Source organism: Crinia signifera, chromosome 3 (assembly GCF_055691185.1).
Source record: "Crinia signifera chromosome 3, ASM5569118v1, whole genome shotgun sequence".
Taxonomy (NCBI): domain Eukaryota; kingdom Metazoa; phylum Chordata; class Amphibia; order Anura; family Myobatrachidae; genus Crinia; species Crinia signifera.
Window position 1 is genome coordinate 134,423,307 of NC_139219.1, and position 13,736 is coordinate 134,437,042.

Below are 13,736 nucleotides of genomic sequence, written 5' to 3' on the forward strand. Positions count from 1 at the left end.
TGTAGCGTATTATTTTATTTCTCAATTTACAGTTTCTTATATAGCGCAGCATATTCCATTGCACTTTACAATGGGACACAGTGATACGACATACTGGGTATTTACTGATAGTCAAAAAGGTAGGAGGGTCCTGCTCGAAATCTGTAGAATTTACCATTTAGGCATAATACATTCTTAAATTATATATTGATGGTTTACATTTTGGAGCTTGATAAACGGGAAAGTGTAGTGCTCATTAAAAATAAAACAAATGGTGGACTGTGGAATGCTGTATTACTTGCTGTATTACTTGGCTCTGATATCTCCAGTTTTCAGATTCTATTCAGTAGCAGTGATACCAAAATCATCTAGACTAGTTTATGCATGAGGCTTGGGTTATCCAGCCGAAAATTGTATAAGTATTTTATTCTTGTTTTTGTCTCCTAAACTGCATATAATGTCAATGCACACTGCTGGTTGTAGTTTTGTTTTTGAATATTTGATAAATGATCTGAAAAACCATAAAACACACTTGATCTATAGTCTCATGCAAGGACAAAGTTCAACACAAGGAAGTAGGCAAATTGTCAGTAAGCATTAGTCATGTTACTGTAGAATGTGGCCAAGATATTGTACAGCAGGGTCCTGGTGTAAGTAAATAGACGATCTGCCCCGTATACTTATAGCTACTTTCCACTCTTGGTACACTCCCTGCAACCTAATAGCACATAGGTGGGCTAAATAGCAGTTCACTGAGCAGAGTACACTATATGCCTTGTATACAGGTAAGTGTATTGCACAGTGAGATGCAGCAGTCCATTTATTGCATGTCTGGATGCCTTTGTCCTAGGCGCTTCTGCCATGTATCAATGTGTTTAGGAACTTTCTGACAAGTTTAGCTTTATTGTACCATTCAGCTGCCTGTCGTTTGATAGACTGGAGAATGTACCATGACCAGCTTAATAAACAACGTTTCCTTTTAACCTCAACTTTTTATACATTGACACAGTGAGTGGTTTTATAAGGTTGCAGCTTTTATTTATAATGAGAGTTAATTGAATGAATGAGCGTGTGGCCAACAAAGCATTGCAACTCCCAGCTGTAGCCATAAATGTAATTAAGAAATGCGGCAGACCCCTTAATTGGCTTCGTTTAACAGAGGACAGCGTGCAAGAAGAAGCCCATGTCCCTCCTTCAGGACAGAAAAGCTGTCTATTGATGAATTGTATGCCCCCGTAGCCGATGCGCTCTATTCTGTGGTGCCTCCTTTGTGAGACAAACTGCTAATGCAGAAACAATAAATAGTAAATACATGCAAAGAAAATAAAAAATCAGAAAAAAAAATAATGTTTCCCATGGGGTGAAAGGGGGGGGGGGGGGGGGATGGCACTTGGCATGATACCTTTCACTAAGCATCTGCTGGGGTATCAAGTTGGTCTGACCGAAAATAAATTCACAGAAAAAAAGGGGGAGTGGGGGTAGCAGTGCTATTGACCTCTTAAATAAGAGCATTTCGGAAAGAAAATTAAAAAGTATAAAAGATTTTACAATAGAATTAAATTTTTATAAAATACATTTATGACCAAATTATGTAATCATAGCTCTCGTATATGTAGCCATTTGGTTCACATATTTAAAAATAAAGCCTTGCACAAAGAATTTAGACAGTAGTACCGTATGTTCCTATAATGCCTCAGATTGGATAGCGGCCACTAGTCAATAAAGATGTAATTACTGTCCACCTTAGTAGTGGGCCAGGGGATCCATGTATCTCCCAAGACATATTAAAACCATTTCAGCCCTTTGTGCCCAAAGTGAGGGAGTGGTAATCCACAACTGGAATCAAGCAGGGTGGAGGAGATATCCTTAATTCAAAGTGAATGCAGATGGAATGCAGGCATGTCCTTTGAGGCTGGTTAGGGTCAGTTCAATGGGTGTGGGTATAGGCAAAGCTCCTGATGCGTTCACCGTCACAACGGCTTTATCAAAGGTAGGTATCTGTTGTGGCTGACCCTCTCGTTCAGGTAAGAAATTGCTCTATTCCTGGACTTCCCTAGTAATATATGATTACATTACCAGGGAATAATGCCAATATTTAAATGAAGCTAGGTCATTTAGTGCTGGTATAGTTACCACTCCTGTCCCAGTCAGCATTAGTACAGCTGCTGATTCATGCCAGATGGATAAGTCATGGAAGGGTGGCCACCCGGGTGTATAATCTTCTGGCAGGTTAGCACTCCAGTCGGCCTGATCCAGAGTCCGTCCTTACGATAGTTCCCACGGGTGGTCACAGTGGATGAATGATGGTACCAGAGTTCCTACACGTTTGTCCGCCTCTATTATCAGCAGGTTCCTCAGCAGTTGGTACTAATTACTACTTATTATTTATGGTTTATAATTTTGATTGTTTATTGTGTATTGTATTTTGTACTGAGAAACCTTTATTAAATTGCCTTATAGTATAGCGCTGTCCTGTTCCTGTTTTCCGTTTGTTTTGTTTATATGTGGTTTGAGTACCTACATCTGACTGCTGCTTTAATAGAGGAAACAATTTTCATATTTTCATTTACTAGTATTTTAATTGTGTTAAACACACTTTTACCTGGTCACCTCTCTTTTTTTTTTCTTGGCTCGATTATGTGTATGGAGTATCTGACATCCACAGTCAGATATAACTGATCAAAATGAATACTTGCTATACCCCATCCCTGCAGTCTGTGCTTCTCAAGTGAATCATTTAAGTATTCCATGTGAGGTCTTGCATAATATTTAGGTGTTATATAAATATCACTTTAAATCATAATATGAATGGTTAGTATTATGTTAACTACCAGATTTTAGTAATCTTTTCAAGACTCTTTAACTAAGAGTGCCAGTTTTTATTCTGACAATAAGATAATTATACAGTGTCAATTATATTGCAAAATTGTTCAAGTTGAAGATATGTATTGTTTCTCCTACAGTGTATAACACTGGTCTTATCTTACTTCTACAGTGTTAGAGCGCAAGATTTCCATGAGACAGAGCCGAGAGGAGCTTATAAGAAGAGGCGTTCTCAAAGAAATTCCAGATCATGGTGAGAGTTTTGTCCATGGCGTATTATGTATGACACTTGTGTGATAATATGCGTAAACTACCTAACCTGACGCCAGCTTTAATACGGAATTTAAAATGATCCAGATAAGGTTCTAAAAAGTTAAGGGAGCAGGATCCCTCCTCATAGGGCCTGATTGTTAGTTGGACGCAGTTGTGGCTTTCCTTGTGTCTTTTGCATCTTGTAGTTGTGTATCTGACATCTGCTAATGCTGCTATGATGCCCGTCACTGGTGTACATCTGCCCACTTTCAGTGTCACCAGATGCTGCGATCCTGCTTTATTAGTCTTAAGATGCTACCATCAGTCCCTCTATTGAAACTTTCACCAGCCGTATGCTAGATGCAGGTCAATTGTCTGAGTATGGCCTCCAATGGGAGCAAAAACAGTGTCTCTGTATGCAACCAACTTTCAGCAACATGCCCATACTATGTTACACCTGAGTCTCATTAGCCAAGCCCCTGTGGCCGCCCAAAACATTACAAATACACTCCTTGGTGTTAAAGCTGTACTGGAATTCTGTATGAACACCATTGGAAGCACATACATGGTGCAACTCTGATGAAAACGTAAACAAAATACATCCACAGTCAGATATAATTTATAAAAATGAATACTTGCTATACCCCATCCCTGCAGAATCCAACAACATCATCCTAATAATTGGGTTACCCTCTCTGTAAGTTTAAATAGACCTGTGCTTTACAATTGCAGCAAGTTTGATATGGGGTGAGAATTGAGAATTAAAACAAACAGCAGTTTGGCTACCCTGCTTCTGCTTATCTCTGCAACAGAATTAGACACAGCATTCTGAGGCTTAGCTACGTGATATGACCATGTGAATAAACTATATCCATAAAATGACATTGTGTACAAGGTACAGAATGATTTAATGTTAATGAGAAGTATTAAAACTGCCAATATGTGTTATAAAATAGACTTACTGCAGTAGAGCGGCAACCTATTCCAAATTTTCTGCTAACTGTATTCTACAAGGGGGGTATATTCAATGCCGCTGTCGAGGGGGTTTGTGCAACGAGGATGGCTTGTTTTGGTAAGGTTCACCTAAAACAAGCCATCCTCGCTGTCAAACTACCTGGCCAGCTCTCGCTGTATTAAATGTTCCTGGGAATCTCAGCGAAGATTCCCTTAAATGCAGAGGTTCGCCACAAATGCAGCGAGCCCACTTCTTTTTGTGGAAAGCCCCGCCATTTTGATGGCCGCACCTGCCGTTTACTCCTCGCTGAAAAGAACCAGTGAGGTGGAAACGAGTGAAGGGGGGTCAGTTGAATACTGCCGGCGAGCTATAATGGCGAGCTGTCGGCACTGCTCGCCGTCATAGCTCGCCTTAACGGCATTGAATATACCCCATAGTGAGAAAAGAAAATATAACACAACACTAAGTAAATGACTAAACAGTAATTGAATAGGCTGTTATCAATACAAAATTAAATAAGTACTGTGCCCAACCTTGGTAGCTGCAACACCCACTAGTAAGCAAAATACCACAGATCCATAGATGCAGAGCAATGAAGGCCAGAAGATGATCTGCAGGAGTCAAATTGGTACTTATGTAATATCTGGGCTCCTGTTTTTCTTATGAGACCGCGTCCCCTCGCGGGGCTCGCTGCGCTCGCCACACTATATAAAATCAACTCCATGCGTAGTTGGATAGTAGGGGTATGAAAAAATGGGGTGCATTTAACATGGTACCGTCAAATTTGTTGAAGAATTGATGGAATAGATCAGGTCAGTCATCCATTGCCAACGTCTCCCAAACTGAACCCATATATAGGAGAAAAAGAGAAGTGGAAAAGTTTACGCTTTTAGTGCCAACATGGCAGTAAGCGATCTTCAAATTACCCGCTAAAAAAGGCCAGCATTGTTCACAGCAACTGTTCTTTCAGGTTAGCCAGATTCATACAGGAAACACAGACAAGAGTTAGTAAAGTAGAAGTATAGCTGGAATATCTCCTTTACGTATAATTGCCCCCCATGTTTACGTACTGAAGAGTACCTTTGGGGGTTGGGTGATTTAGGGGATCCACGTATGTTGCTAATTAGGGGTACAGCATATTATGCCCTTTGGTTTATACTGGATCAAAAATCCAAGTATTAAGTCGGAACAATTTGTTTAAATCTGGGGTGCTGACTTCATCGCTGATATTTAGAACCATTGGTAGCCTTCCCCCACTGTCACATTTCAGAAGCTACAGTAGGACCTGATGAGTGCAGATTACTGGATTACTTACTGTACTAGTGCAAAACAAAAATAGCAACAGGAAAATCATCTTTGTGTTATATGCCCAATACCCAGTAGAATATGTGACACCAAAAGAATATTTAATTAGCGCTGGTAAACTGATGTCAACAGCTAGCATTATCAGGTATTTTTTCCACCTGCCCAGTGGCAGGAATAACAAAATATGTGATAAGTGCAATGGTTTGTGCCTGTGATTGCAAGAACTTTGGGTTTTGGATGTTCCCAGATTGATGTGTTTTTGAATGAAGACGGGTACATTTTACAGCAAAAAAGGGCATTAACTTGATTGCCCAAGAAAACATTTTTTTTAATTGCCACAGATAAAAATGTTGGCAGTAAAATGTACCATGGCTAATTGAATAATTACATAATTATGTCTATTAATTACAGCACATTTGTTCTATTTATATAAAAGTAACCATATGTTACATTCTGCAAAGTCTAGAAATAGAACATACTGTATACATACATTGATGGCCATAGTATGCAGCGGATATGTTCTTTATTTTTTGAGATTCATCATTACACAGTTATTACAGATTCATAATGTTACACTGAAGAATGTTTCCAGAGATTCCATTGAATGCTTTGATAACAGATTTCACCATTTACAACCTGAACATTGTTCAAATTACTAACATTGGGGCAGATGTATCATTCTGCCTATAACCTCTTTTAAATAGCGAGTGCCGCTTCTCCAGGCATACGTTATAGGCAGATGTATTAAACCCCCCATCCGATAAGGAGAGCCGTTATGCCCAGCGTTAACGGCTCTTCCTATCGGCTCCCTAGGCATCCTGCGCACTCGCGGGTTCCCCCCCACCGGCTTGCTTTCTGGGCATGTGCGACATCTCACTAAAACAGCAAGATCTCCAGCAAAGCCCAAGCCAGAAGCAGGGCTAGCGTTGTCCCCACAGTGGGGGATAGGACAACGCTAGCCCTGAGCTGGCGAAGTGTCTGGGGTGAATTAAGGCCTGGGCTAATACATCGCCTCGGCCGCTAAACACTGGGGGGGATTGCAGGGCACAGCCCCGCCGAACGGAACTCTGCAGGCTGGCACGTTAGGTGCGCTAGTAATACACGAGGTAACCTGTAACACCCTCCCCCCCCCCCCCCCCCCCCCCCAGTTAACCTGCGTTAAGTGCATTTCTGCACTTAACGCTGGTTCATACATCTGCCCCATTGCTTTTTGTGGCCAAATTATTTTTATATATATATATATATATATATATAATGTCATATTGCATGCTTTGTCTGTGTTTGCAAAACATAGTCAGTTTGGTGGTGCAATGGTTAGCACTGATGCCCCACAGCGCTAAGGCCTGAGTTTAAAGTTCTGCTCTGTGTTACAGTGTTGCACTATGTACATAATAACATGTAGTCATTTTACTTTAGACTCTGATGTTCCATTAAATATGGGAACTTCAAATGGTCACACGGTGCCAATCAATGAGGAATCCTCAAAAGAGAAGAAACCCATAGCTCACAATGGAGCAATAGCATCAAAAGCAACTATTGTAGAAGAAAAAATAGAAGACAAGAAAGGTAAGAAATGTTTCGCAATGTAGTAGTGAGAGTAACATAATGTACCAATTATGTTATTACATCAGACCATACAGTACTACGATGTTGCATCTTATCTGTAGATCTTATGCAATGAGAAAGACTACAGAGGTGTCCTCATGCCAACTAGCTTCAATACACCATGTGGCGGGAGAAGCCAGGAGCGAACGAGGTGCACAGGGCGGTGTAGCGTCTTTTTGCCCAAATGTGCTTCTTAATAGTGCAATGTGTCATAACCGCTTCAGCGCTAATTAATTTGATGTATGACACTAGTACATCTCTATGCAGCGTAGTCTGCATACAAAGTACAATGATACTTGACATTAATACAAGCTGCTGTGCGTGCTGCATCGTCACACCTTGTATACAGATTCTGGCAAAGTAACATACAGGTATACAGATGGCATATCTAACTGATCAGAGCAGTTTTTGTATTCTTTTTTTGTCGCACTGCAATGAACAAGTACATTTGTGTGATAAAGATGCTCAGTGCAAGCATCTTAGAAGGAAAGTTTGGCGTGACTGCAACCATGAGGACACCTCTGTACACACTTGCATAACCTTCGTAATGCAAGTTAGTCTCATGTAAGCAAATGTGTTCTCGAGCCCCCGGAAAGGTGTGCTAGACTCCATGAAGCTAGAGTCACCTGCTGAACCCTTTTGTAACTGTCACTCATTGTGGGGTAAATGGAGGAATGCTTTTTATGGAGAAGATGTATTAGTGCAGTTACAGTATCTGTGCTGACGCCACTTATCCCCCATGTATGAAGGAGAAGCATGCTCCATGACAGGGGTGCTAAGCTATGCACCATTGTAGCCCCACCCTCCGCATCACAATGCCGGTAATATTGGCATTTTATAGTGGGGGAGGGTCTAAGATCATGTGATTGCGGCCACATCTGCTGTGCCACGCCCCCCATAGTGCAAACGCAGTCACCACCTCCTGGAGGGGGCAGCAAAATGATTGGCAAGTATTATAATTAACACATTTGTGTATTTATGCTCTAGGTTTCAGCTTATAATTCGTTTTTGTTTAACTGGTTAATATATATTCAGCTTTTCATTTGTTTTGATAGGTTTTTTTAACATGATAAAAATATTGGGAAGACCATATTGGCCATCTAATTTACTTTATTACACTTTATGAACGATTACTCCTAGAAAGTATAAAGAGATTTAATGAAAGTGGAACACAATGGGAAAGTCACAGATCCAACCAGTGGAATTGCTTTTGTCTGTTTATAAAACATACTATATTAAGGTCCTACATCCTGTGGAAAAAATAAAAATTTGAGGGGAGGATTTTGGCTAAATGAATTAAAGCTTTAACCCAGGGGATATTACTGGTAACTTCAGCATTCACTAAAGTACCACTTTCCCAAAGTTCTCCATAATGACTGCAAAATGCAACAATGTAACAAACTCCATAAAGTTTAGCTTTATTGAGGTTGTCTTTGATAAATAAGCTAACTGGAAATACAGTATAGTGTTATAGCTTGTGCTATACTGTACTTCACTGGTTTATCCTATTGGAAGCGCTGTCTCAGCAAATGTTATTGTTAAATAGCTTAGGTAATACCTCTATACTTAAAGGCCCATACACTGGGCGACTTTCATGTGAAAGCCCTCAGTTTTCTCATCTGAGCGGCTTTCAGCATGAAAGCCGCCCAGTGTGTACGGGATACGGTCATTAGGTCTACATGAACTAGGTCGACACCACTATGTTGACATGGGTCTAGGTCGACAGGTCATTAGGTCGACACAAGCATTAGGTTGACATGGGGTTTTTCACTGTTTTTTGTGCCGACAGGCGGTAGTTCATGCCCTACCATCCACTAGGGTGTGGTGGGAGAATACAATTGTGTGCCAAGCATAGCAAGCAAAGCGAGGGGATGCGGTGCATTTTAAACTGTGTCCATGTCGACTGTGTTGACATTCGGGTCAAAAAACAGTGGAAAAAACCCATGTTGACTGTCGACATTGCCCATGTCGATCAAATGCTAGTGTCGACCTAATCACCTGTCGTCACAGACCCATGTCGACCTAGACCCATGTCGACCTTGCTGCCTGTCGACTTAGTGGTGTCGACCCAATGCTTGTCGACCTAGTTGGTGTAGACCGAACATCCCACACCCATGTGTACAGGGCAGCGATGAGCGCTGCTGCGCGCTCCCGCATCATCGTTGCCGGGCGCTGCTCATCTGCTGGTATATGAGCGGCTTTGTGGATGCCCCCTGCTAACAGCGCTGGGCAGGGGGAAAGCTGCTCAGTGTGTTTGCACTGAGCGGCTTTCCCCCCAGCGATGACAACGATCAACGCTGTCCATACATGCTAGGCAAAATCGCCCAGTGTGTATGGACCTTTACTATCCATGTCTGTCTGCTGTTACCCAGCAACGAAATCTGCTGCACTACAGTATATAAGAATCAGTAAATAAATAAAATAAATACTATGAAAAGCATTAGTGATAAATGTGTCAGTTTTGGGATACCTCATAAACATAGGTACTAAGCACACTTTTTATATTTTAGTTTTGTGAAACTTAATTACTTAATGTAAATTAAAATGTGCAACCCAAGAAGAAAAACAACATATTGAGCTAGGCAGAGGAGTACTAGATTTTGGCCCGTTTCTCTTAATGATCTCACTTTCCCTGTTCTAATTAAAAAAAAAATAATGATTTGTTTCTTATTTATTTATACACTAATGCCCCTTTCCCACTGCAGCCTTAAAACGGTATATTGCCGATTTTTGAGGGCAAAATACCGTTTAAGGCTGCAGTGGGAAAGCGCCAGAGTTGAAATACCGTTTAAAGTTAAACGGTATTTCAACCCGTTTCCAAAGCAGAGTTTTACACGGTAATCTACCGTTTAAGAGGCAATGGGAATGCATCTTAAACGGTAGAGATGATGGCTGATTTTTTCAGCCATCATCTCCGTGTGTGTACGCTGCCGGGCTGAAAGATTAACCACTTTCAGCCCGGCGGTACGCCCCGCCGCCACCCCCTGCCCCCCCCCTCCTGTTATACTCACTTGTCCACGCTGCCCCGCTGTGTCCGGCTGGCTGCTGCTGCGGCTGGATGCCGTTAGCGACGCTGGTCCGGCCACATGCCCCGCCTCCCTCCGTCCTGCTCCACACGGAGCAGAACTGGCCACCAATGTTTTATTTTGTAAGCCAGTAATATATAGATTGCTGGCACATGCCAGCAATCTATATATTTCTGGAACCACTGGGCACCAATGACAAACCTAAGCCAGTAATATATAGATTGCTGGCACATGCCAGCAATCTATATATTTCTGGAACCACTGGGCACCAATGACAAACCTAAGCCAGTAATATATAGATTGCTGGCACATGCCAGCAATCTATATATTTCTGGAACCACTGGGCACCAATGAGAATCCTAAGCCAGTAATATATAGATTGCTGGCACATGCCAGCAATCTATATATTGCAGGCACCACTGGGCACCAATGATTTAGTTATTAGGCAGTAATATATACATAGCTGGCACTGGCCAGCAATGTATATATTACTGTCCACCATGGGTTAAATTGAGCCGACACATAGCACAAATGTCGACGGCTGCGGGATTTGTACGCACCACTGGCCCCTCCCCCACCTTTTATTATGTGAAAACAACTGTGGGTTTGCACCTTTATATCCCTGAAAAGCCCATTAAAGTCACAGGCACTCATTTGTGTTGTAAAAACGTTTTGAAGAGCTAAAATGTTTTACCTGCAATGGGAATGGTACTTAAATGGCATTTAAAACTGTAATCTGCTGCAGTGGGAATGCTAAATACCGTTTAAGATTACCTGTAACTTAAAACTGGTCTGCAGTGGGAAAGCAGCATTAATGTGTTTTCATGGAAAGAAGATAATAGAAGCATGTTCCCAAATAATCATGCAACAAATAATTAGCGTGTACACAATGCTACATATGAAATGTAGTTCATACAACAAACTTCTTTGCCTTGACTTAATCTGTAGTTTAATAGTTATAATGTAGAGACAACTGGTTTAACTGTTGTAGAACTTTATGCTTTTTGGGCACTAGCTCTCTTTACTAAATGGACCTTACAGAGCCACAGAAACTGCCACTACAATAGCAATTCAGGAAATGTTCTTACCTCTGTTCATGCTGATGTTATAAAGACAAAGGGCCTGATTCAGAGATGAAAAGAATGGAGGAGCATGCAGGTGATATTTCAGTAGAAGAGACGCTTCCATGTAGCTGGTATCCCAGCACTGCGACCAAGATAGCAGGCTGGGATCCCAGAGGGTGATGTTGCACACAGATGGCCAGCTGAGTAAGCAGCTTGTGCTACTGGCCAATGGAATACGCATTCCCCTTCCAGAAAATGAGGACTACACACCTCCGTTTTCAGGAATGCAAGCATAATGATGTTTACTAACCTGTATGCTTAAAGGAAATACCAAAGGACAACTTTTCCATAAGAGGTGTCCTTCTGGGTGTGTGACTTGGAGTCCTATCTGCACATGCGTCTAGTGACACAGTCAACATGGGGGATGCTGGGAGTGATGCAACTTAATCCCTCTCAGATGGGAATTGCAAATAGAAGCAGGATTCTATTGGGTTCTATTGGATTCTATTGGGCAACATCATCTAAAGATGGTGTTGCCCACTGCAATCAAGCATATGCGGTAAGCATCCAGACATCCGAAAATGAATTTTTTACTGTTTGGATGCTTTTTACAGTTTACTGCATCCCGGCCTGAATGTTCAATTTTTAGGGTTTTTGCTATGACTTAACAGCTTTTTTGTGTCTTTTAGATGTAATTTGCTTGTATATGATGCCTCATAATAAATGTAAATATATATATAATATTTAAGGGTGAATATGTTTTATAGAATTGTCTTTTTTGTGTGGGTAAAACCATTTAATTTGTAGTAGTCTATATGGATTCATTTGTGCAGCCATTTATTTTAAGTCTTGTCAGTAGGCCTCTCTGTCACCTTTTCTTCTTTATAGAGAGGGGTCGTGCCTGCCCAGAATTGCCACCACCTTCTGCTCCACCTCCTTCCAAAACCAAAAAAAATAATTTCCCTCCTAAAACCGTAGTAGCTGCTGGCACTCATAAGAAAGGGGAGGCATCTGCAAAACAGACTGTGGGTGGTGCAAGTAAGCAGCCACCAGCCACTCTTCCCAAGCCAACAAACCGGGCAACTCCCCGCAGCACTGGTAAGTGTGGGCAGAGTTGCTGGCTACAGTGCATGTTTGTGCTGTGCATCCCTGGGCATGCCCTTCCCATTTACTTTCTTCAATATCCCCTTAAGAAGACATAAATAATCCTCTTTATATTTAATGATGTTTATGTCATTGTGCATCTTTTTTTATTTGTATAGAGGTCACTGAAAAGACCACAGGAGCGCCTGAGAACAAACCAAAAAGAGCTACCACACCTTTAAAAAGTTCTGCTGCTTCTACTGGGCCAAGCCATAAGAAAGATGAGCCCTCCAACAGAAAAACTGCCAAAAGCATCTCGAAGCAGCTATCTGCGCCAACGCTCAAAACAACAAGTCGAGGCAGCACACAGGAGAGTAGTGAGTATAGAACAGATGTTTTGCACTGTGCTCACTCTCAAACCATATTCCACCTAAAGATGTGGTTCATCCAGTGTGTGTCTATACAACAGAGGTTATTGTGCTGTGCCACACAGATGGTCAGTTAATAGTAGTAATATGCTTCTTTACTCCTGGAGTGTGGGTTAGGTTAAACATGTGCTGCTGTGTAACAAATGCAATACTCACAACTGTTATGCCTGCAGAATAAAGGTATATGCGGAGGTGGACCTATAGGTGGGACTACTTTTGATTTGTAGGTATGGATGGATCCTAAATATCCCTCTTCAGTGATTTATTTGGTACTTGTGTAGTTTCACGGCGCCAGCTTCACTCGCCCTAGCTGCGGGCTCGGTGGCTCACCACGCTATTTAAATTCAACTCCATGCCAACATGGATAGTGGAGGTATGAACTATCCATGTTGGCATGGAGTTAAGTTACTTTTTTGGACATATTTTGTGGCGAGCGTACACCCGGAAGTAGCACGGCGCCATGCTGGCGCCGTGAAACTACACAGGTACCATTTATTTGAAGGCAACACCAAAGTACTTTTGGAGCAAATCCTTGCATTTAGTTGCAGAAGTTGATGTTGACTTTTAGACATAAGTTTTGCATGACAGATGTGCTTCCGTTAACGCTCTTGGCAACCAGATCAATTCTCCAATTGGTATAGGATACATTGGCTAGATCTGGTTGTTAGAAATTCAGATAGATTGTTTAGATTACATGGGGGTCTACTAATGCACAGCTAATGGTCAACTGTCATCTGATTAGCTGTTCTTCATGATTCATGGTCATGGTAGGCCCAGAATTATAAATAGGGCAGGATGTATTAAAATACATTGCCGCCCCCCCCCCCCCCCCCCCCCCCCGCCGCGATGCCGCTGCATATGTACTAACATATGCGGCTGGCATCGCGATGCGGTGATGGAGGCCCCCCGCGATACCTGGAATGTGGTGTGCAGGGGTCTCCGTCACCTCTCTGCCCCCCTGCATCCCTCACACACACTCCTCCCCCCTGCAGCCGGAAGGACGTCCGGCTGCGTCACTAGGGGGAGGAAGGTGTTACCTTCCGGGTCCAGGAGGACCTGGACCAGGTAAGAGAGGGAGGGGGAGAGGGGGGTCGGTGGGTTTTTCGGCGGAGGCGTTGGGCGGCGATAAGAAGCCCATAGGCTTCTATAGGGTATCGCCACCCAAAGGTGGCGATACCCTACACTGCGGTAATAGTACATAGGAAAATGCGGTAAA

The 13,736-nt window shown here is 42.2% G+C and overlaps 1 protein-coding gene across 5 annotated transcripts in view; it reads left to right on the forward strand.

Annotated features, from left to right (window-relative positions):
- The window catches only part of PHACTR2 (phosphatase and actin regulator 2), a 308,396-nt gene that overhangs the window by 260,529 nt on the left and 34,131 nt on the right, over positions 1-13,736 (forward strand). For 4 of the 5 annotated variants that reach the window (XM_083176559.1, XM_083176564.1, XM_083176560.1 and 1 more), the window contains exons 3-6: positions 2,975-3,055; positions 6,731-6,880; positions 11,898-12,107; positions 12,272-12,469. In XM_083176559.1, coding sequence (XP_083032685.1) covers positions 2,975-3,055; positions 6,731-6,880; positions 11,898-12,107; positions 12,272-12,469 — 639 coding nt within the window. The remainder of the gene's footprint in view (positions 1-2,974; positions 3,056-6,730; positions 6,881-11,897; positions 12,108-12,271; positions 12,470-13,736) is intronic. The other variant, XM_083176562.1, reaches the window with a different exon arrangement.